The following is a 23,250-nucleotide window of genomic DNA, read 5'->3' as shown; positions in this document are numbered from 1 at the left end:
AAGATTTCACAATTAATACTTTGTACAAAAGAATTTTTATTATCATCTTTATGAAAATATATGTATGTATATTTTCTTCATATGTAACGCAGATTTAATGAGTTAATATCATATTAAGCTCATTTAATTTTCGGCTTGACTTAGAAATGATTAATCTCTAAAACATTAAAGATTACATAATCTTTGCGGAGTATTTCGCTAATGTAATCGATACTTCATTATTTATTCTTATTGATATTCCTCGGTGAAGGATGTTGGTGCTCGTGGAATTTTTGTGAAGCTTACAAGGCACAGATGATGTTTTCTGAAAAGTTTCGAGTATATTGAAATTGAAAATGTAAAATCAATTATGTAATTGATTAATACACTTGGTTTATTATGAAATGGAATTCTTTGGATTGAAACAGAGATTGTAGTTAACGAAGGTTAAGTTGTTAACGAAGGATGTACATCATAGCATATTAGTAATATGAATTTAACCGAGTAGTATTTACCCTTTTTCAATTCATACTTAATAGCTTAGTAAGAAAAGATTTATGATGGTTTTAAAATATATATAAGATATACATATAAATTCTTCAGAGGGAATGAGTTAATATTTCATAACTCGTTGATACAAATATACGCGTTGTTGACTTGTAATAATATCCACGGTGCTTTCTTGAACTAGCGGAGCTTGTGATGTTAGAGGTGCTGATGATTCTAATGATGTTGACAGCACTAACTGTGCTGGTGAGGCTAAGGGTACTATTGATGCTGTTGGTAAAACAAGTCTAGCTTGTACCTTACACATCATTCTTATCAGGGTTTCTATTCTTCCTTCTATTTATCTGATTTACGGTTAGAACTGGGATAAATAATCTCTAAGATTTTAGAGATTACATAATCACCGTAGAATATTTCTTCGATGAAGTTATGAATCAGTACTTCATCATTTATTGTTGTTGGCACTCCTTGGTATCTACAGTACGTATGATGTTGATATTTGAAGTACAGTTTTTAGATGTGATATTGAGGTGTGGGATGCGGATGTGGTTGTTGGTGGTGGTAATGGTACTGTTGTTGTTGATGATGGTGGTACTGGTTATACTGCTGGTGTTTGTAAACCTCGCACCATATTCTCCAAAGCCACTACCCGAGCGCGAAGCTCGTTGACTTCTTCTATTATACCGGGATGATCGGTGGTTCAGACGAGCGGACGAATAAGATTTAGAATGTGATATAGTATATAATCATGACTAGATACTCTGGAAATGAGAGAGAAAATGGTATTACGAACATGTTCGCCGGTAAGTGCTTCAGGTTCTTCGCCAAGAGGGCAATGTGGTGGATGGAAGGGATCGCCTTCTTCTTGTCTCCAATGACTAAGTAAGCTACGAACCCATCCCCAATTCATCCAGAATAGATGATGGCTAATTGGTTGATCCATTCCGGTTACACTGTCTTCGGAGTTCAGGTGAATATCTATATCGGAATAGCTGTCGAAATTTAAGGAATTTGAACTAGATACGGGATCCATCTTGTATAATTAGGGAGATGATTTTTGATATGAATTAGATTATAGAATTTAGTTTGGTATTCTTCAATACATAATTTACATATGTATATATAATACCAAATTCCAAAAATCACGGAGAAATTTTCGGAAGATATCAGGAAAAGTTTACAGTAACAGATACGCTAAGATATGAATTTTTGTCTATACACTATTTATGCAATAAATGCAGGAAAACGTGTCTAGACTTAAGAATGATAAGCATGTAATTTCTGACAAGAAATGATAAGAAAAACTTTTAACATGCAGACACGGTCGAAGTCCAGACTTACTAATGCATCTTAACAACTATCAGTTACACACATTCATGCAAGACCTGGTTCGCTAGGACCAACGCTCTGATACCAACTGTGACGATCGCTCCAAATCCATATGGACGAACACGTCATTCATTGATTTCATTGCGAGGTATTTGACCTCTATATGATACGTTTTGTAATCATTGCATTCTTTTGAAAAGGCACACCATCAATGAATATTTGAATCAAAGGTTTTCGACATCTGATGATTTCTATATATAGACAATCACCGTAAATAATAGTTTACAATAGTAATTCCGTTGACAATGCAGTCAAAATAAGATACATGGTGATGATTTGGTGAATGCAACGTTTTCTTGAATAAAGCATGCAAGACTCCATGTACATAGCTTGTATAACATGTAAGCAAACAGCGGAAGACTTCTAGGGAACCTGAGAATAAACATGCTAACAAGTGTCAACACAAAGGTTGGTGAGTTCATAGTTTGTATGTTTCGCATAATCTGTATATAAAGATGGATCACAAGATTTCAGTTGTTTTATCCAGAAACGTTTATCAAAAGTTTGTCAATAGATTCTACGTAACAGAGCACCCTGGTAACTAAGCTTTAACGTTATAATGATAAATACCCCATTCGTTTTAATACACGCAAACCAACGTGTCCTAAACTCAAATAACACACGTCCGTTAAAAGGCTAGTGCTCTAGCTCGGACGGGGATGTCAAGCCCTATGGATCCATATACTGTTATTCGCGCCCACCAGTCCATATCCTATGTACTGGCAGCTACTAGTTACCAAAGCTAAGGGATTTTCGGTTTAAACTCAGCGTAGAATTTAGTTTGTACTTGTATCCATTGCGTTTAAAATAAGTGCATGTATTCTCAGCCCAAAAATATATATTGCAAAAGCAATTAAAAAGGGATCATATGAAACTCACCTTAGCAGCACATAAAGTTGTTCATCGTAATGTGACCGAAACTCGGTATATCAAATAATCGTAGATCTCAACCTAGAGAACATATGTTGGTCAATAAATGTCTATCAAGCTAGGTCAGGTCATAGTGTATCACAATCCTAATGCTCGAAATTGACATACAAAATTTATTCAAAGTTGTTTCAAAAAGTCAATTTTGACAATAGTTCAACAAACGAGACGTACCTTATATAAGGATTCATTTACTCGGTTGGTAATATTCAAAAATCCATTTTATCAATCTCGTAAACAAGTTGTTTAAGTATTAATTGCAGATTCAAAAAGCAATTCTAATTAATGTCAATTATAATTCAGTTGACCATATCTTTTGATTCGTTCCTCGAAACTATTCGATATCTAAATGAAAAGTTATTGATTTTTCGCCAGCTTTCCGAAAACATGTATATCATATACCTTTTACCCGTAATATAGGTATTTAATTCGTGATTTATTATAAACTGTTTAACGACGAAATTTAGCATACAAGCATGTATAAATATATACACTCGAGCACTAGTATGTATACACTATTAATTTATAAAATATAAAATATAAATGCTTACGTATTAATATTGAGATTCAATATTGTAGAAAAGTACGTAGACGTAACGGAGATGATAAACACTAAGTTTGATTCACAATTATACCCCCGAACATTACCCATAACCTCCTTGGCAATAACCCATAATTTCCTTAGCTTTAATTCACTCGAAAATCATTTTTGAAATCGTTTGAACATGACCTCGTCGTAGTATTTTATGTGTAATACTAATAATAATACAAATACTACTAATAATAATAAGATTAATCTTAATAATAATAATAATAATTAATAATAATAATAATAATATAATTAATAAATATAATACGGAGTAGGAATTAAAATGAGAACCAGAATGCAGAAATGGCTCGATTTATAGATGTGGCCAGATTTCAGACTCCATGCGATCGCATGAGTTTTCAGTGTTTTTGCCATGCGATCGCATGGCCACCTTTTCCGTTTTTGTTTGCTAGTTCGTCGACATAAAATAGTGTTACTGTAGCAATTCATCGTAGCAAAGTCGGTTTCAATGTAGCACTGTAGCAAAATACGGTTTCACTGTAGCAAAGTACTGTAGCACTGTAGCAAAGTACGGTTTCACTGTAGCAAAGTACTGTAGCACTGTAGTGTTTTAATGTAGCAAAGTCGTTTTCACTGTAGCAAATAGTGTTTACTGTAGCAAATAGTGTTTACTGTAGTAAATAGTGTTTACTAAATAACTTGAAATTATATATATGTATATATCTTTATTTAATATACATAAATCAGTTTTTAAATAAACATTGCAAGTTATTTATGAATAATTAATATTCCAACTTATTGTGTGTGTGTATATATATATATATATATATATATATATATATATATATATATATATATATATATATATATATATATATATATATATATATATATATCTATTTACAAATAGATGTTCGTGAATCATCGGTCAATAGTCAAATGTTAACTGAATATATAACATTAGTTCAAAAAGTTTGAGAATCAATATTACAGACTTTGCTTATCGTGTCGGAAACATATAAAGATTAAGTTTAAATTTGGTCGAAAATTTTCGGGTTGTCACACTTGTGAAACCCAACTTCGTCATCATCATTTTAGGAGTCATCGTGCTTGATGAAGGCGGCGACGACAGTGATTTCCAGGGAGGAGGTGGTAGTGGCTACTTGATGTTAAGGCTTGATAGAGGATTAATTAGATAAATCTAGTGTTATAGTATCTATCTGCAAAAGGAATTGAGGTTTGATTCATTGTAGTTCACGAAATCAGAAGTTGAAGTTTGGGTTTATTCAAGTATATTCTTCACGATGATATGAAGCTTTACAGGAGAAATAAAATAAAAAGAAAACTAGGTTATTTATTTAAAAAGGATAAATTGTCTATAATACCCTCACATGCTTTGCACATGACTGGAGTTAACAGCTTAAATTGACGGAAATACGAGGGATGTAGATTTTTGATACATTAGGGACGAGGAATGCACAAAAAAAGAAAAATGATATGTAGTCAAATTTGATATAAAGTTCAGGAACGATGATTGAAAATTTTGTCAAAAAAAAAAAAAAAAAAAAAAAAAAAAAAAAAGTGGGGGACCAAACCCTACTTCAAAAACAATGAGTCAGTAGTCATGACCTTTCACCTAAACCAAAAGTCAAATAAAAACCAATACTATGTAATACATAATACGGATACGGATGGTTTTAATTGTTCTAGAATCTAGAATATTCAAAAAATAGCATAGCATTTTAACTTGTACTAAACGGACGGTTTTTATTGTTCTAGACTATTCGAAAAATAAGAACGAGTATTTTTCATCGTGATATAAGGTGTTTAATTAAATAATTAAATTAACCTCACACTAATAATAATCTTGAAGGATTAAAGTTGCAAATAACGTTCACATAAGTCTTGTGGCTTTCTAATCACGCTAATCTGACGGTTGTAATTGACTCAATAACTTCTACAAATACACGGTCGTCTTCGTTCACATCAATTCTCCCAAATCTCTATTTCCTATTTTCTCCTAATATTTTTCTCCTTCAAAATCTAGATCTTAATCTCATGGCTACCATCAAATCAGTTCACGCTCGTCAGATCTTCGATAGCAGAGGCAATCCTACTGTGGAGGTCTGTTCATTATTTTATTAGATTATATCTTAATCATTCTCATCTAATCGTATCGATCGTTCGTTATTAATACTAATTTGTGTGTCCGATTGATATATACTTTTATTGTTGATTTCAACGTATAAGTAGGTCGATTGTTGATTCGTGTTTTAGTTAATTATTAAGTATTATAATTACTAAACAATTACTGTATATACTGTGATATTTGTAATTGATTTTTATATATAAATATATTCTGGCTGATTATTACGTTTAACTTTTGTTGTCATGTGAGACTAATAGAGATATTTAACTTTTGTTGTTACTAAGGGTGCGTTTGTTTAACTCTTAATGGAATGGTTCACCACTGAATAATGCTGAACCATTCAGCATTGAATGATGAACTATTCAGCATGTTTGTTTCTGACCTCTGAATGACATATGGTTTTGAATGGTTCAGAATTAAACTCTGAGCAGTATCCTGATTTCACTTAACTAACAAGTATATTAAAAATTTTATTAATGTAACACGGTAATCGTTCATTCTAAATGATTATCAAACGGCTTATTTTAATTCAGAGCAAACTTTATTTAGAGGCTCTGAACCATTCAGATTCTGAACCATTCAACACTAAATCATTCAGTTTTATCAAACACACCCTAAGTGCAATGTTTATCTAGATCAATTATTGATTTAATTATATGCATTAGTGTATGTAACTATGTATAAAAGGTATAGTTAGTATTGAAGTTTGTAATTAGCAATATGTATGCGTTAAATTAAATTAATATATGTTGATTTGTATGTAATATATAGGTTGATATTACTCTTTCTGATGGCTCATTGGCCCGAGCTGCTGTACCTAGTGGTGCATCCACTGGTAAGATCTGATTTACTGAATATATCTACTATATTTTTGCTATTGAAGCATGGTTTTGCTATCTGCATATGTGGATATAGATATAGATATAGATACAGATGTATATGATATGTATGTAATTTATTGTGTTTTGTAGGTATATACGAGGCTCTTGAACTAAGGGATGGAGGGTCAGACTACCTTGGAAAAGGTGTCTCCAAGGTGATTGTTTAGCTGCTCTTGATTGATATGATTTTTTTGTTTGTATAATAGATAAATTGGCTGATATTGAATTACTTGTTGATTTGTCTTGAGTAGGCTGTTTCAAATGTCAACACAATTATTGGTCCAGCTCTTGTAGGAAAGGTTTGATCGTCCATCTCAATTCAATTGCGAATATTGATTTTTGTAGTATAAAGATGGGGTGTTCTTAGGATAATGTGTATGTTACAGGACCCAACTGATCAAGCTGGTATTGATAACTTCATGGTTCAACTACTTGATGGAACTCAAAATGAGTGGGGATGGTGCAAACAAAAGGTATAAGTTAAAAAATGTTTTACTTCTATTATGTTGATGTTGTAATCTTTGATGTAAGTGATACTTATCGATGTACAATTATATTGTTTAGCTCGGTGCAAATGCCATCTTGGCTGTGTCTCTTGCTCTTTGCAAGGCTGGTGCTAGTGTCCTTAAAATCCCCCTTTACAAGGTAATTTTAGTTTAGAATTTAAAATAGATCATTATCATTGTACTTGGAACATATTGGGCATACATGTGATATGCATCGTCATCTTGACAAATTGATTCATTAACTGGAAACTTGTGTGTGCAGCATATTGCCAACTTGGCTGGTAACAAGAACTTAGTTTTACCGGTACCTGCATTCAATGTCATCAATGGTGGATCACATGCTGGAAACAAGCTTGCCATGCAGGTATATGTCCTGTTTATACTTCTTCTTGATGTATTTTGGACCATGGTTAAACTCGAACTAGTTGTGAGTTGACTCAGACTACACCTAAAAAGAGCTGACCTAAATTTTGCATGATGTGATTACTGATGTCTCACAGTGAAGAGATTCTCACACGATTAAATATGATGCAGGAATTTATGATTCTCCCTATTGGCGCCTCGAGCTTTAAGGAAGCCATGAAGATGGGCGTTGAAGTGTATCACAACTTGAAGGTGTGTTGATTTATGTTTTATATTTTTAGTTTGTAATTCTGGATGTTGGTGCATTTAAGATTTCTAATTTTGTTATTGGTGTTTGGTTGGCTAAAATTTCTATGTAAAATTTTCAGTCTGTGATTAAGAAGAAATACGGTCAGGACGCCACCAATGTTGGTGATGAAGGTGGCTTTGCTCCTAACATTCAGGTTATACATGGGCTTATGTTAGCTTGCGCTTTACTATTTATTATTCTGTCTGTAGTTTTTGATTTATTTCTAACATCATTTCGTCTTTTTGAACTTCAGGAAAACAAGGAGGGCCTTGAATTGCTCAAGACAGCAATTGCTAAAGCTGGATACACAGACAAGGTAATTTTTCAAATTTAATCTTATATATACCATGCTTGCTATTGTTCTCTTTGACTTGATACATGTTACTTATAATTTGTTTCATAACTGTAAAAACGTTATCATGTGCTATTCCCATAGGTTGTTATTGGAATGGATGTTGCTGCATCTGAGTTTTATGGTGAGAAGGACAAGACATATGATCTGAACTTCAAGGAAGAGGTACAGGTTTCATTCCATGCTATTTCTGATGTATGATATTGTCATTGGTAAAATTAAAATGGCATAAAAAATTCTTAACCTCACCAAATTTCTCTTATTTGTTGTACATTAACGACTCGGAATACAGTTCTCTTTTTCCCCCCATCAAACGGCTAGTTTTGTGATGCGTTTTCAACATCCACTTTTAAACACCTCACTTTTTTGAACTCATAACAAATAGAGCCCTTGTTTGGTGATAAAAATTAAAATGTACTTTAGTTGGTATAATAAAATAAGTTAAGTACTCCTGTGATATTGGATGAAGTTTAGTAGTATCTTTTTGTACCATTCATCAAATTCTCGTCTAAAAGCAGATGCCATTAGATGGATCTACTGCTCCGTATGCATATACCAATTCTCTCATTTCCCCTTTAATGATTTAATTATGCAGAACAACAATGGCAAAGAAAAGATTTCAGGAGAACAACTCAAGGATCTTTACAAGTCGTTTGTGAGTGAGTACCCTATCGTGTCCATTGAGGATCCCTTTGACCAAGATGACTGGGAGCACTATGCTAAGATGACTGCTGAATGTGGTCAACAAGTACAAATTGTGGGTGATGATCTTTTGGTCACCAACCCCACGGTAAAATTAATCCCTTGACCTTTTTTAAAATTGTAACATGTGTTTTACTTGACATTCTGATCTTTCTTGAAAACTTGTATTTCCAGAGAGTTAAGAAGGCTATCGATGAGAAGACCTGCAATGCTCTTCTTCTGAAGGTCAACCAAATTGGGTCTGTTACCGAAAGTATTGAAGCTGTGAAAATGTCCAAACATGCTGGTTGGGGTGTGATGGCCAGTCACCGCAGGTATGAAAATAAACTTCTGAAAAGTATCAATCTCCATATAATTTTCTTCATAATATTTTGAAAAAGTAATTTATGGTATTATCATTTACAGTGGTGAGACTGAGGACACCTTCATTGCTGATCTTTCTGTTGGTTTGGCAACGGTATTTACCCGCCTAATTAGAAATTTCAATGTTTTGTTGTGTGATGGTTGTGATTATCTGATTATACGCTGGAACTTTTTCAGGGTCAAATCAAGACTGGAGCTCCATGCAGGTCTGAACGTCTTGCCAAGTACAACCAGGTTGATTTTCATCCCTTTTTCCTTTAGAAGTTTCATTTATGTGTAATTTGAATAGGAATGTTAATGTAATGTGTAATTTGTAATGTTCAAAGTATATTGAAGTAATTCCTTGATTTAATCTTGCAAGCATTATTATGTAACATAAATTATGTTAAATCCGTCCATTTTTTTTGTATCAGCTTTTGAGAATTGAAGAAGAGCTTGGTTCAGAAGCAGTTTATGCTGGAGTAAACTTCCGCAAGCCTGTGGAACCCTACTAGAAGATTTTAAAGAGTTATGAATGGTTGTGTCGGCGGCAGTCAATAAAAGTTAGAGTAGAAGGCTTTCTTGAATAATGGTGACTAAAATTTTGTGTTGAGAGTTCAACATATCCCTTCGTTTGGAGTAGTTTTTAACTTTTGAAATTTTCATTTAGTTTTGACATTTGGTAAATGGACTAGTTTCGTGGTTTACTTATGGTTATTTATGGCTCATGTTATTAACATTGGTTTTACTTGAAAGTTTCTTATGTTATTTCTGGGTTGATGGGATCACGATTCCAGGCTTAAAGCCCCTGTTTTGGAGACTTGGGAGTGAAAGGGGATGTTTTACATCATGTTAGATCTTCGAAGTTTTGCTATTGTTTCAGTGCTGATTTACATCGTGTTTGACTTTTTTCAACATTTAGGTAACGTAGGTATAATACTCCAATAAAATGCTAGACTGATCATTTTCGACTACAAGTCACTATGATTACAAGTGGTTTGTTGTAATGAAATCACATACACAGTGAAATTTGTAAAATCACATACAATAACTAATCATTTTGATGATGTTGATTGACAACCAAAAGTATATGCTCCAGCTCACCTAACGGAATTTGTTTAAATGGTGAAAAAGTATATGCTCCAGCTCGCCTAAACGGAATTTGTTTAAATGGTGAAAAAGTTTTTTGATAAAATTTTCAATCGAGATTAATTGATTTGGTCTACGACAATGGAGATTAAGATGACACCCGTTTCTCAATATCACAATGTAACATGTTTAGTAATTAGTAGATAAATGAAATTATATTTTTGACAATGAAATAATAGATCCATTGAAAGTGGTGTCTTCAAAGTGATCAAACCACGAATTTTAACACTTTAAAATAGGTTTGAAATCTTAATAATATTTTGATAAAAATCTTCCCTGGGATTTTATATAGTCAAAGTTAATATTACATGGCGTGTGGTAATCAGAGTTTACAGTTTTTTCCCTCTCCATATGAGATAATTATGATGTGGTAGTGCATGGTGCACAATGCCTTAAGACTTTAATCTAGACCTCACATCGTGCAGCTTGCTTTGACTGACTAAATCAACACTGACTTTTACCATTAAGACAGATTATAAACTAATTTGATCATCACAATTTAAGTGATAGATGATGGCTGTCCTGATTGTATTACTTGTATTATTGCAGACGAAAATAGGAACTTCACAATCGAACGTTTATAATAATGATACTAACATTCATATCTTCACATACTGTGGTAGTAACTCTATGTCAAGCGAGTCGGATTTTAACAAGACTCGTAACTCTACGCTTGATGAACTCAGAACGAATTTATTGAGCAAAAGAGACCTACTTTATGCAAGATCACAGGCTTTCTTCGGTCAGGAGTCACTTTTCGCGTTAGCTCAGTGCAGGAACTACCTGTCCATTGATCAGTGTGTCGATTGTTTTGATGTTGGCGTTTCAGAACTTGTCAAATGTACAGGTGGCAATGGTGCTTACGTTACTCTTGATAACTGCTTTATCAGGTATAAACTTTTTTCCTCTTGAAACTTGAGTATATGTCATGTATGTAAATTATTTAAAGTAATAGTCCTGTATCTTGATCATTCCTTTTTAAGGTACGAGGGCTGGGCTGGTTTTTATAACGACCCGTATGTCATGATGGTTGATGCTGTAACTCCACCTGCGTTATGCGGCAACCAATCATCAACATCATCTTTTAATCAAGGTGTAAATGGGTTGTTATCAGATATTAGAGATGCTACACCAAAAACATCTGATTTTTATGTAGCATCCTCTAGGCAAATAACAAATGAAAACGAAACACAAGTTTATGCAATTGCGCAGTGTGTGGAAAATATTAGTCAGGACATTTGTCAAACGTGCATGAATACGGCGTATACAAAGATAAGTGATTGCCTTCCTAGTACAGAAGGGAGGTATTTCGAAGTGGGTTGTTTTATGAGGTATTCATATACTCGATTTTTCAATGACAACCAGACAACAGATATCTCGCGTATCTTAAAAAGTTAGTTAGACGACTTCTTTCATTTTCTTTACATATTTGATTAATTTTTCAAGATGATATATGTTAATGTATTGGTCAGATTATAAGTATTATATATATTTTCGATAGGGTGTTCAAGTAAGGTGACTATAATTGCTGGAGCCGTTGGTGGTGTAGTTTTTGTTTTACTTATCTTTCTCTTGTGGTTATTGTATCGGTTGCGGATGAAGACTGCAAAGGCTGAACAAGGTGATTTTATAAGACACTTGTTATTTATTTGACAAATACTCAGCTGACCAATTAAGTTTATGGACCGTACGTGTTATGAGTTTGATGCAGGGGATATGAATGGGTTAGTAAATTACAGTTCTAAAGATCTCCTGTTAGCCACCAGTAATTTCAGTCAAGAAAATATTTTGGGGAAAGGAGGATTTGGCATGGTGTTCAAGGTATTAAATATAGAGTAGTTTTTAAGGGAGTTGATTCACATTTTTAGAAACTTATCTTAGTATTCTGACAATTAAATTTTGAATGACATAATAGGCGATCCTTGATGATAAACGTGTCGTAGCAGTAAAGAAACTTGAAGTACGTCATGCTAGAGCGAAAGAAGAATTTGAAAATGAAATTAAACTTATGAGTTTAATTAATCATCGAAATCTTCTACGCCTGCTTGGATGGTCCAGTGAAAGTGATGATCTACTTTTAGTCATGGAATATATGGCTAATGGAAGCTTAGACCGTTTCTTATGGGGTAAATTTGCATTGCAAAACTAATACTACTAGTCACATTTATGGTATCTTAATCTTAGAAAATTTGGTATGCCAATAACCATTTTCATAATTAAAGGTGACAAAAGGGGAACTTTGGACTGGAATCAACGATACGAAATTATATATGGAACAGCTAGAGGTCTTGCATATCTACACAATGAATTCCACATAAAAATCGTTCATAGAGATATCAAGTCAAGTAACATACTTCTCACTGATGATTTCAAACCAAAAATAGCAGATTTCGGGTTGGCAAGGTCTCAATCCGAGAGTCAAACTCACGTTATCACCAACTTTGCTGGGACATTGTGCGTCGAATGTTCTAATTACCATCAACATCGTTTCATTATATCTTACTTTTGTGTCGAATCAAATTACTATTTTCACCCATACAACTTACACCATATATATTACCATATTATTAGGGGATATACCGCACCAGAATATGCACTTGGAGGTCTTCTATCCGATAAGGTTGACACTTATAGCTTTGGAGTCGTGATTCTTGAAATCATTAGTGGTCGAAGAAGTACCGAAGTATTATATGACAGATCATCAGCTTACCTCCTGGAACATGTGAGTATTAATACTATTAATTCCCAATTTTTGTTTGTTCTGTTCTAGCTATATGACTACTTTATATTAGTTGAAACACTCATAAAACTAATATCATTTTGTTGCTGATAAGTTTTGAACTAGTTATGTCTTAAGAAATGTTATTTTACAAAAAGAAACACAGACAATATCGATCAGAAAGCTTAATAGCGAATTAAGTCATTGTTATATCGTTTTGCTGCAACTGGTGAACAGGCATGGAAGCTGTATGAGAATAATACACATACGCAACTGATTGACGAGACATTGGAGTTGAACCATATCGAACGAGAACATGTGATGAATATTACTGAGATCGCTTTATCGTGCACTCAATCACGTATTTCAGATAGGCCAAGTATGTCTGAAGTGGCGTTGATGCTTCAAGATGGCCAATCAATAGGCGTCAGACGATTAACTAGATCTACTTTTGGCAATAATCAAGATAGGAGGATCCACGTAGGCACTTCTTAAACTATAGGGAGCTGGGATCACAAAGTATATGTTACGGACAAGGGAATTCATATAGTGTCCCGTAACAAAGATCTTGTGAGTAGACTAATATCTAGTTCATGAGTATACGGTTGACTATGTAAAGGTTTTAATGCATTATGTAAGATTAAGAACGATTTGATCACGATATGGACCTCCAACAGAGATATAGCAGAAAATAGAGATTGTATGGTCCAGGAGGTAAGCTGATGATCCATTAGGGGTAATGTAAAATGCTGTTCTAACGGTTTTAATGTATAATGCACATTTCTATTTATTTATTTTTTATATATAAAATACACTTTATTTAGTGAAAACTGAGATTTTTTTTTTTTAGGTAAACTCACACATACAACTACACAAATAAACTACGAAATATATATGGAGCAAATTATGTTAATCAGAACTCGAACTTTCAACTTTCTGATGATCCATCTTAGGCTTTTATTATTTTTCGATTAATATAAGTATAAAGTAATATAAATAATATAAAGAGTTTAATATTAAAAAATGGAGGTGGGACCAAGTATTGAGTGCGTCATGGTTGTTAGCATTTAATCTTTGGTTAGTGACGGGAAGGAAGAACTTAGTTTTACCGGTACCTGCATTCAATGTCATCAATGGTGGATCACATGCTAGAAACAAGCTTGCCATGCAGGTATATGTCCTGTTTATACTTCTTCTTGATGTATTTTGGACCATGGTTAAACTCGAACTAGTTGTGTGTTGACTCAGATTACACCTAAAAGAGCTGACCTAAATTTTGCATGATGTGATTACTGATGTCTCTTAATGAAGAGATTCTTACCCGATTAAATATGCAGGAATTTATGATTCTCCCTATTGGCGCCTCGAGCTTTAAGGAAGCCATGAAGATGGGCGTTGAAGTATATCACAACTTGAAGGTGTGTTGATTGATGTTTTCTATTTTTAGTTTGTAATTCTGGATGTTGGTGCATTTAAGATCTCTAATTTTTTTTGGTGCATGGTGAGCTATATTTTTACATAAATTTTTTAGTCTGTGATTAAGAAGAAATAAGGCCAGGACGCAACCAATGTTGTTGATGAAGATGGCTTTGCTCCTAACATTCAGGATTTCAGGTTAGCATGGGCTTATTAGTATTATTGTTCTGTCTCTGTAGCTTTTGATTTCTTTTTAACGTCATTTTGTCTTTTTGAACTTCAGGAAAACAATGAGGGCCTTGAATTGCTCAAGACAGCAATTGCTAAAGCTGGATACGTATACACAGACAAGGTAATTTTTCAAATTCAATATTACATACAGCATGCTTGCTATTGTTCTCTTTGACTTGATACATGTTACTTATAATTTGTTTCGTAACTGTAAAAACGTTATCATGTGTTATTCCCATAGGCTGTTATTGGAATGGATGTTGCCGCATCTGAGTTTTATGGCGAGAAGGACAAGACATATGATCTGAACTTCAAGGAAGAGGTATAAATTGCGTTCCATGCTATATTCAATGTATGATATTGTCATAAGTTAATGACAAACAAGTTCTTAACCTCACTAACAACTGGTATTACAATTTTCTGTTATTTTTACCATCAATAGGCTGATTTTCTTATGTGTTTTGAACATCCACTTTTAAATTAACCTTTTAGATTATTAACTATTGCGGAGTACAACACTTTTTTTGGTGCTAAAAAACTAATTACCTTAGTTAATACTCGGTATAAAATAAGTTGAGTACCCATCATGTGATATCGGATTAGGTTTGGTAATTTTTTGTACAATTCACCCGATTCTCATCTAGAAGTAGATGACAATTGGTTGGATTTGCTGCCTGCGTGTGCATATATACTAATTTTATCATTTCCCCCCTTTTAATGATTTTATGCAGAACAACAATGGCAAAGAAAAAATATCAGGAGAACAACTCAAGGATCTTTACAAGTCGTTTGTGAGCGAGTACCCTATCGTGTCCATTGAGGATCCATTTGACCAAGATGACTGGGAGCACTATGCTAAGATGACCGCTGAATGTGGTGAACAATTTCAAATTGTGGGAGATGATCTTTTGGTCACCAACCCCACGGTAAAATTAATCCCTCGACCTTTCTTATATGTTTAACGTGTTTCAGTTGTGATATGTTCTGATCTTTCTTGAACACTTGTCATGTATATCCAGAGAGTTAAGAAGGCTATCGATGAGAAGACCTGCAATGCTCTTCTTCTGAAGGTCAACCAAATTGGCTCTGTGACTGAGAGTATTGAAGCTGTGAAAATGTCCAAACATGCTGGTGGGGGTGTGATGGCCAGTCACCGCAGGTACGAAAATTAACTTCTGAAAATTACCAATTTTCATAACATATTGATGGAAGCTTCGACGAGCCCAACACACCCACTATAGAGGACCTAGACTATACTAGACTCACTACACCAACACTTTGACGTTGGTTAGCCTTTAATTTTATGAATTCTTAGTGCACAATAGTACTTAGGCGACAGTGTCGACTATATATCATTTAGGCGGTATAACCGACCATGTATCACTTAGGCGGCAGAGCCGACCATATAATAAGAACAACACAAGTGCACTAAGAACTTAAACACAAACTAAGGCTTAACCGGAAAACTTAACAAAGAACACTTTTATTAATACAAAATACAATTACAATATTACTTACTTATAAGTTTTCTCTTCTCTAACTCACACTCTTCTTACTTCCTCACAACTCTCACACCTTACTTCTTCTATACTTTTCAACTCACTCTTTTCACAACTTAATTACAAATGAAATCAACACCCATATTTATACTACTCCATGGAAACTTTTACACACAAGATTTTTCCATGGATAAATATCTAGATATTTTTACCACATAAAAATATCTAGATTTTTTCATTTTAACATCTAGATTTTTCTTCATATATATATTAATATCTAGAGATTTCTTTTACATTTTAATATCTAAATATTTATATACATTACTAATTCCATATTATCTAAATTTGCATTGTATTTTAACACCCCCCTCAATGCAAATTTTCTTCCAACGATGTCTTGCAGACCATTCCAAGTGCTTCTCTGAATTTTGTAAACTTCGGTTTACTTAAGCTCTTGGTGAATATATCTGCTACCTGTTCATCTGTCTTTGTTGGCACCATCTTGATCTCCCCTTCAAGGACCTTTTCGCGAACATAGTGATAGTGTACTTCTATATGTTTTGTTCTTGCATGAAAGACTGGATTCTCTGCTAGTCGTATAGCTGATAGGTTATCGCAAAGAAGATTTACTTGATAATCTGTTGATTGATGAAGATCTTCCATTAGTTGCTTCAACCACATAATTTCTTGTGTTGCTGATGCTGCCGATCGATATTCTGCTTCAGTGCTTGACAAGGATACTGTTGGTTGTCTCTTGCTGCACCATGATATTACTCCCGATCCAAGACTAAACATGTATCCAGTTGTTGACAATCGTGTATCATAGTCTCCAGCGTAATCGGCGTCACAATATCCAGTCACCCGACATTCTTTTGTTCTCTTATATAAAATGCCAAAGTTAATAGTACCTTTAACATACCTTAAGATGCGTCGTACAATATCAAGGTGAGGCTTCTTCGGATTGCTCATGTATCGACTAACCACTCCAACTGCATAAGATATGTCTGGCCGGCTTAGTGTGAGATAAATAAGACTTCCGACCATCTTTCAATACATGGTAACATCTTGAAGACTTTTTCCTTCATCTGCTCGTAGTTTTGTATTCGGATCCATCGGAGTTGAGATAGGTTTGCAATTAAGCATTCCGTACTTTTGTAAAAGATCTCGCGCATATTTCTGTTGTCCCAGAAATAATCCTTCTCTTTTCTGCTCTATTTCGAGTCCAAGAAAATGTTTGAGTTCTCCAAGCTCCTTCATATGAAATCTGATAGACAGATTCTCTCTTGTTCTTTGGATCTCCTCATAGTGATCTCCCGTGATGATTAAGTCATCCACATATACTAGCACTATGGCTAGTTTTCCTTGATCTTGTTTCACAAATAAACTAGAATCAGAAGGAGCAACTGTGAAATCACTTTGTACTAAGAACTCGCCAATCTTCCCGTACCAAGCTCTTGGAGCCTGCTTCAAGCCGTATAGTGCTTTCTTTAATTTGCAGACATGGTCAGGATGGGACTTGTTCTTAAAGCCTCTTGGTTGCTCCATATAAATGTCTTTGTCAAGTTCTCCATGTAAGAAAGCGTTCTTGACATCCATCTGCCACAGCTTCCAAGATTTGCTAGCGGCTAAAGCTAGTAGAGCTCGAATTGTTGTGATCTTCGCCACTGGACTAAACGTTTCTTCATAATCTAGCCCATATTGTTGAGAAAAACCTCTAGCAACAAGTCGAGCTTTATACCTTTCAACGGAGCCATCTGATCGAGTCTTCACCTTGTAAACCCATTTACAAGATATTGGTTTTACATCTTTTGGCTTTGGAACTAAACTCCATGTCTGGTTTTCTTTTAGTGCATTAATTTCTTCTTCCATCGCTTTCTGCCATTCTTGACTTTGTGCTGCTTCTTCATAAGTGGAAGGCTCAATAGGTATTGATTCATCCACATGAGCAGCATTGGCATACCTCGGATTAGGTTTCCTCGACCTTGTTGATCTCCGTAATTCTTGCACATACTCCTTGGCATCCATTGGCTTGGACAAACTTCTTCGGATATAGATTGATGTACACCAGTTTTCCATGGACTCTTTTCCTTAGAGTACGACCCTTCTCCTTCTTTTATTGGATCCAATACCTGCTCTTTAGGCTCTTCTTTTTCTTCTGGACCTTCTTCTAATCCATGAGATTCTGGAAGCTCTATCTTTTGAGGTGACCACCATGAAGAAGCTTCATCAAATACCACATTTCTTGAAGTATGGCACTTTTCAGTATTTGGATCACAACATCTCCATCCTTTTCTTGATTCATCATAACCGACAAAAATGCACCGAATTTCCTTCTTATCAAATTTGCTCCGGAGATGATCTGGCATGAAGACGTAGCATACACATCCAAAAACCTTGAGATGGTTGACGGTTGGCTTGATCTTCCATAATCTTTCGTATGGTGAAATATATCCCAACTTTGTTTGTGGGAGTCTGTTAATCACGTATGAAGCCGTCTTCATACATTCGGCCCAAAATCTTCCTGGTACATTCTTACCATGAAGCATACTTCGACAAGTTTCAGCAAGATGATGATTCTTACGTTCTGCCACTCCATTCTGTTGTGGAGTATTAGGGCAAGTTAATTGTCTTCTAATCTTGTGCTTCTCAAGATAGATATTGAACTCGGTTGATAAATATTCTCCTCCATTATCTGTGCGTAAGCACCGGATCTTAGTATTGAGCTCACTTTCTACCTTGTTCTTGAACTCTTTGAACTTCAGAAAAGTCTCCGACTTCTCCTTCATGAAGTAAACCCACACATATCTTGAGAAGTCATCAATGAATGTTACCATATACTTCATTCCTCCAAGTGATGTTTGTTTCACTGGGCCAAAGACGTCTGAGTGTATGAGCTCTAGTGGTGTCTTGGACTGATGTTGTGACTCCTTGAATGGCAATTGGTGAGCTTTTCCAAATTGACATCCAGCACATATTGTATCTGTTCGGATATCAATTTGAGGAAGCCCATTTACTATACGTTTCACCATCATCTCCTTTAACTTATTGTATCCCACATGCCCAAGACGTTCATGCCACAGATCAGCCGTCTCATTCTTTCGAGTCTTATCCACATAAGCTGTTTCAGCAGATAATACATAGACCGATTCTATTCTTCTTCCATGCATAACTGGATTGCCAACCACCTTTACTCTCTTGAATACGGACACATCTTCTGGTCCAAAGAGCACATAGTTCCCTTCTGCTGTCAATTGTGGTACTGACAGTAAATTCTTCTTTAGGCCAGGGACAAGATACACCTTCTCGAGTTGGAGCTTTTGAGAGTCGCCTTCATTTGGAATTATTGTCTTTCCAATGTGAGAAATAGACAACCTTGAATTGTTGACTGTCAACACGACTCTCTTTCCTTTGTAATCCTCCATTTCTTGCAGCTTTGTCCCATCGTTGGTCATATGATTTGAGCACCCAGAATCGATGATCCAATCATCTTTGTAGTTTATTTTTGATTTTAAAGTTGTTGTAAGAGCTTGATCATCTATGTCAGCTTCAACAGAAAGTTCAGCTTCTGCATCCCATGTTTCCTCATTAATGGTTGCTTCGAATGTGGCCTCTTTCTTCTCATCTCTTGCGGTGGCCACATTTCCTCCGAAAGTTCGTCTTTTGGGGAATCTACAATCTCGAGCAAAATGACCCTTCTTGCCACAATTGAAGCATTCACCATTCTTTCTCTTATCATTTTCCCCGTATTGTTGGCGATGATCTCTTCTTCCTTGTTGAGCTCCCCCTGAAGCGTTGCCTTTTGATTTTAGGTGACCCTTCCACCCATATGTCTTACTTTCTTTCATCGCCTCTTGTCTTCGAGACATAGCTTTCTTCTTATTGGTGAAGAGTGCTTCTTCTTCTCCTTTTATGCTCACTTCATTCATCTGCTTGGCTAATGCCTCTTGGTTAGCCAATAAATTCTCCAGCTCTATTAATGATGGTTGAGTAGGCCATCCTCTCACAGCGGCTATAAATCCATTATACTCGGATCTTAAGCCATGGATGATAATTCTCTTCATCCTTGCATCACTCACTTTCTCTTCAGGAGCAAGTTGAGATATCTCACGACAAATAGATTTCACCTTGGTGAAATACTGAGAAATAGATAGACTTCCTTGTGAGATACCTGCGAGCTCATTTTCCAAGAGCTGGAGGCGTGCTTCATTCTTCTTTGAAAACAATTTTTCAAAAGTTTCCCAAGCTGCCTTTGGTGTTTTCTCGTCACGGATTTGCTCCAATAGATCCTCCTCGATTGTAGTCTTCAATATAAATAAAGCCTTCCCAGCCTTGATGTTCCATTTTCTCAAAGCTTCGGCATTTTCTTTTGGTGGAGGCGTTGTGTCACTGCCAGCAACTATTTCCCATAAATCCTGTCCTTGTAGGTAGGATTCTATACAAGTCCGCCAATAACCATAGTTGTGGTTATTGAGACTCTTGATTCCACTGCTCGTACTTGCAAGATCTACCATCATGACGTCCAACGTCCAATAAGCTTGATCCCAGACCGATGAGCTTTCACAGTTCCTAACTGTGCTCCGACAGAATCTCTTCCTTAGAGCTTCGGTGAAGTAAACGTCCAACGTTTACCGATGTTTTCCTCCACTAGAAATGGTCCCGAACGACCCGCTCTGATACCAATTGTTGGAAGCTTCGACGAGCCCAACACACCCACTATAGAGGACCTAGACTATACTAGACTCACTACACCAACACTTTGACGTTGGTTAGCCTTTAATTTTATGAATTCTTAATGCACAATAGTACTTAGGCGACAGTGTCGACCATATATCATTTAGGCGGTATAACCGACCATGTATCACTTAGGCGGCAGAGCCGACCATATAATAAGAACAACACAAGTGCACTAAGAACTTAAACACAAACTAAGGCTTAACCGGGAAACTTAACAAAGAACACTTTTATTAATACAAAATACAATTACAATATTACTTACTTATAAGTTTTCTCTTCTCTAACTCACACTCTTCTTACTTCCTCACAACTCTCACACCTTACTTCTTCTATACTTTTCAACTCACTCTTTTCACAACTTAATTACAAATGAAATCAACACCCATATTTATACTACTCCATGGAAACTTCTACACACAAGATTTTTTCATGGATAAATATCTAGATATTTTTACCACATAAAAATATCTAGATTTTTTTATTTTAATATCTAGATTTTTCTTCATATATATATATTAATATCTAAATATTTCTTTTACATTTTAATATCTAAATATTTATATACATTACTAATTCCATATTATCTAAATTTGCATTGTATTTTAACACATATTATTTGTTATATTGAAAAAATAATTTATGGTATTATCATTTATAGTGGTGAGACTGAGGACACCTTCATTGCTGATCTTTCTGTCGGTTTGGCAACGGTATTTATCCGCCTTACCAGAAATTTTAATGTTTTGTTGTGTGACGGTTGTGATTCTCTGATTATACGCTTGAATTTTATCAGGGTCAAATCAAAACTGGAGCTCTATGCAGGTCTGAACGTCTTGCCAAGTACAACCAGGTTGATTTTCTTCCCTTTTCCTTCAGAAGTTTCATTTATTTATTATTTTGCTCATTTGTTAGGTAAAAATTTAAATTAAGGAAATTCTGGGATGTTAAACACTATTGTCATGTTCAAAGTATATTGAAGTAATTCCTTGATTTAATCTTGCAAGCATTATTATGTAATAACATAATTTATGTTAAATCCGTCCATATTTTTGTATCAGCTTTTGAGAATTGAAGAAGAGCTTGGTTCAGAAGCACTGTATGCCGGAGTGAACTTCCGCAAGCCTGTGGAACCCTACTAGATTTTAAAGAGTTATGAATGGTTGTGTCGGCGGCAATCAATAAAGTTATTGAGTAGAAGGCTTTCTTGAATAATGGTGACTAAAATTTTGTGTTGAGAGTTCAACATATGCCTTAGTTTGGAGGAGTTTTTAACTTTTGAAAATTTTCATTCAGTTTTGACATTTGGTAAATGGACTAGCTAGTTTTCATGCTTTGCTTGTACCATTTGTGGCTCATGTTATTATCCTTGAGTAATGTTATTTCTGGTTGGTTCAAAATCACTTTTTTAGGCTGAAATCCATAAGAAAAAGAAGGCTCCTACTTTTGCATGAAACTTGACAAACTATATAATGTTAAGGTTGTGGTTTATGTCATGTTTGATCTTTAAAGTAATGCTAATTGAGCTGTTATCTATCTATTGTTTTAGTGCTAATTTACATGTTTGATTTTTTCAACATGTAGGTAACGTACTGAATCAATTTTTCTGAAATAAACACGCTAGATTTATCATTTTTCACTACAAAACACTATGATTACACAGTGGTTTGTTGTAATCAAATAGCATAGAAATTGAATTTTGTAGTACCTAATCATTTTGATGATGTTGATTGTGAACCAAAATTGTATGTTTCAGCTATCCAGCTCACCCTAACGGCATATGTTTAAAAGGCGATGAATTCTTTAATAAAATTTTTATCTGAGATTAAATGATTAGTTTTTGGTCTAGGACAATGGAGATTAAGATGACACTGTTTCTTAATAATCGCAGTGAAACATGGGTCGGGGATACCGTTGAAGGGGTTTTTTTTTTTTTTTTTTTACTATTTACTTCATGGATTTTTCTAATGACCTAAGGGCTGTCATAGAGACATTCCGACACGCATAAAATTTGCCCGTACATTCATTAACCACTTTGTACAACTCATTGATGCCTTAATAACAACCTTAAGTGGTGTCGTTAAAAAAATCCTAAAATAATATTTGAGCTTGATTTACCTTTCATATAATGGTTCTTAGGAGGTTTTTCATTGCCGGTGCCCGGTTTGGAGCGTGAGTTGCTAAATTATTACTTCCTTCATCCCATAAAGAATGTCCCCTATGAATATCCGTTGGATTTAACACAGGATTGATAAATTTCAGTTTTGCTCTCATATTCAAGGTAAGTTTAACTGAATTTATTCAATAATTAAATAATCGAGAATAATAAACGAGAGTATACCGGAAATATTTATGATATATTTGTTGGTTTTAAAAAGTGGACAAATTTTTTGAACATATTTAAATAGTAAGGTGAACACATATTTTGTAAGGAGAGTATATATTTTCATAGACATATAGAAATACTATCTTCCTTGTTATACAATACTTCAACCTACTAAGGGAGGTTGATTCACATTTATAGAAACGAAACTTGATATTCCGACATTTAAAGTTTGGATGACATAGT

The 23,250-nt window shown here is 34.7% G+C and overlaps 2 protein-coding genes and 1 pseudogene across 2 annotated transcripts; all 3 read left to right on the top strand.

Annotated features, from left to right (window-relative positions):
* Window positions 1–5,321: 5,321 nt before the first annotated feature.
* LOC139857160 (enolase 1-like) lies at window positions 5,322–9,455 on the top strand. Its single transcript, XM_071845894.1, has 16 exons — window positions 5,322–5,476; window positions 6,273–6,336; window positions 6,473–6,537; window positions 6,634–6,681; window positions 6,769–6,855; window positions 6,947–7,027; window positions 7,151–7,252; window positions 7,423–7,503; window positions 7,620–7,694; window positions 7,794–7,856; window positions 7,977–8,057; window positions 8,488–8,682; window positions 8,769–8,908; window positions 9,000–9,051; window positions 9,135–9,191; window positions 9,371–9,455. Exons 1-16 carry the CDS (start codon window positions 5,411–5,413, stop codon window positions 9,449–9,451), a joined length of 1,338 nt encoding a protein of 445 aa, XP_071701995.1. The 5' UTR covers window positions 5,322–5,410; the 3' UTR covers window positions 9,452–9,455.
* Window positions 9,456–10,586: 1,131 nt separating this feature from the next.
* LOC139886403 (cysteine-rich receptor-like protein kinase 2) lies at window positions 10,587–13,592 on the top strand. The gene is made up of 8 exons (XM_071870217.1): window positions 10,587–10,975; window positions 11,069–11,478; window positions 11,587–11,706; window positions 11,797–11,906; window positions 12,001–12,211; window positions 12,308–12,539; window positions 12,657–12,807; window positions 13,042–13,592. Exons 1-8 carry the CDS (start codon window positions 10,596–10,598, stop codon window positions 13,297–13,299), a joined length of 1,872 nt encoding a protein of 623 aa, XP_071726318.1. The 5' UTR covers window positions 10,587–10,595; the 3' UTR covers window positions 13,300–13,592.
* A 215-nt stretch (window positions 13,593–13,807) lies between these two features.
* On the top strand, window positions 13,808–15,429 carry LOC139843468 (enolase-like; annotated as a pseudogene).
* The last annotated feature ends 7,821 nt before the right edge of the window (window positions 15,430–23,250 follow it).

This window comes from Rutidosis leptorrhynchoides, chromosome 1 (assembly GCF_046630445.1).
Source record: "Rutidosis leptorrhynchoides isolate AG116_Rl617_1_P2 chromosome 1, CSIRO_AGI_Rlap_v1, whole genome shotgun sequence".
Lineage (NCBI taxonomy): Eukaryota > Viridiplantae > Streptophyta > Magnoliopsida > Asterales > Asteraceae > Rutidosis > Rutidosis leptorrhynchoides.
Note: the sequence above shows the minus strand (reverse complement) of the source record. Positions and strands in the feature narration are given on the sequence as shown.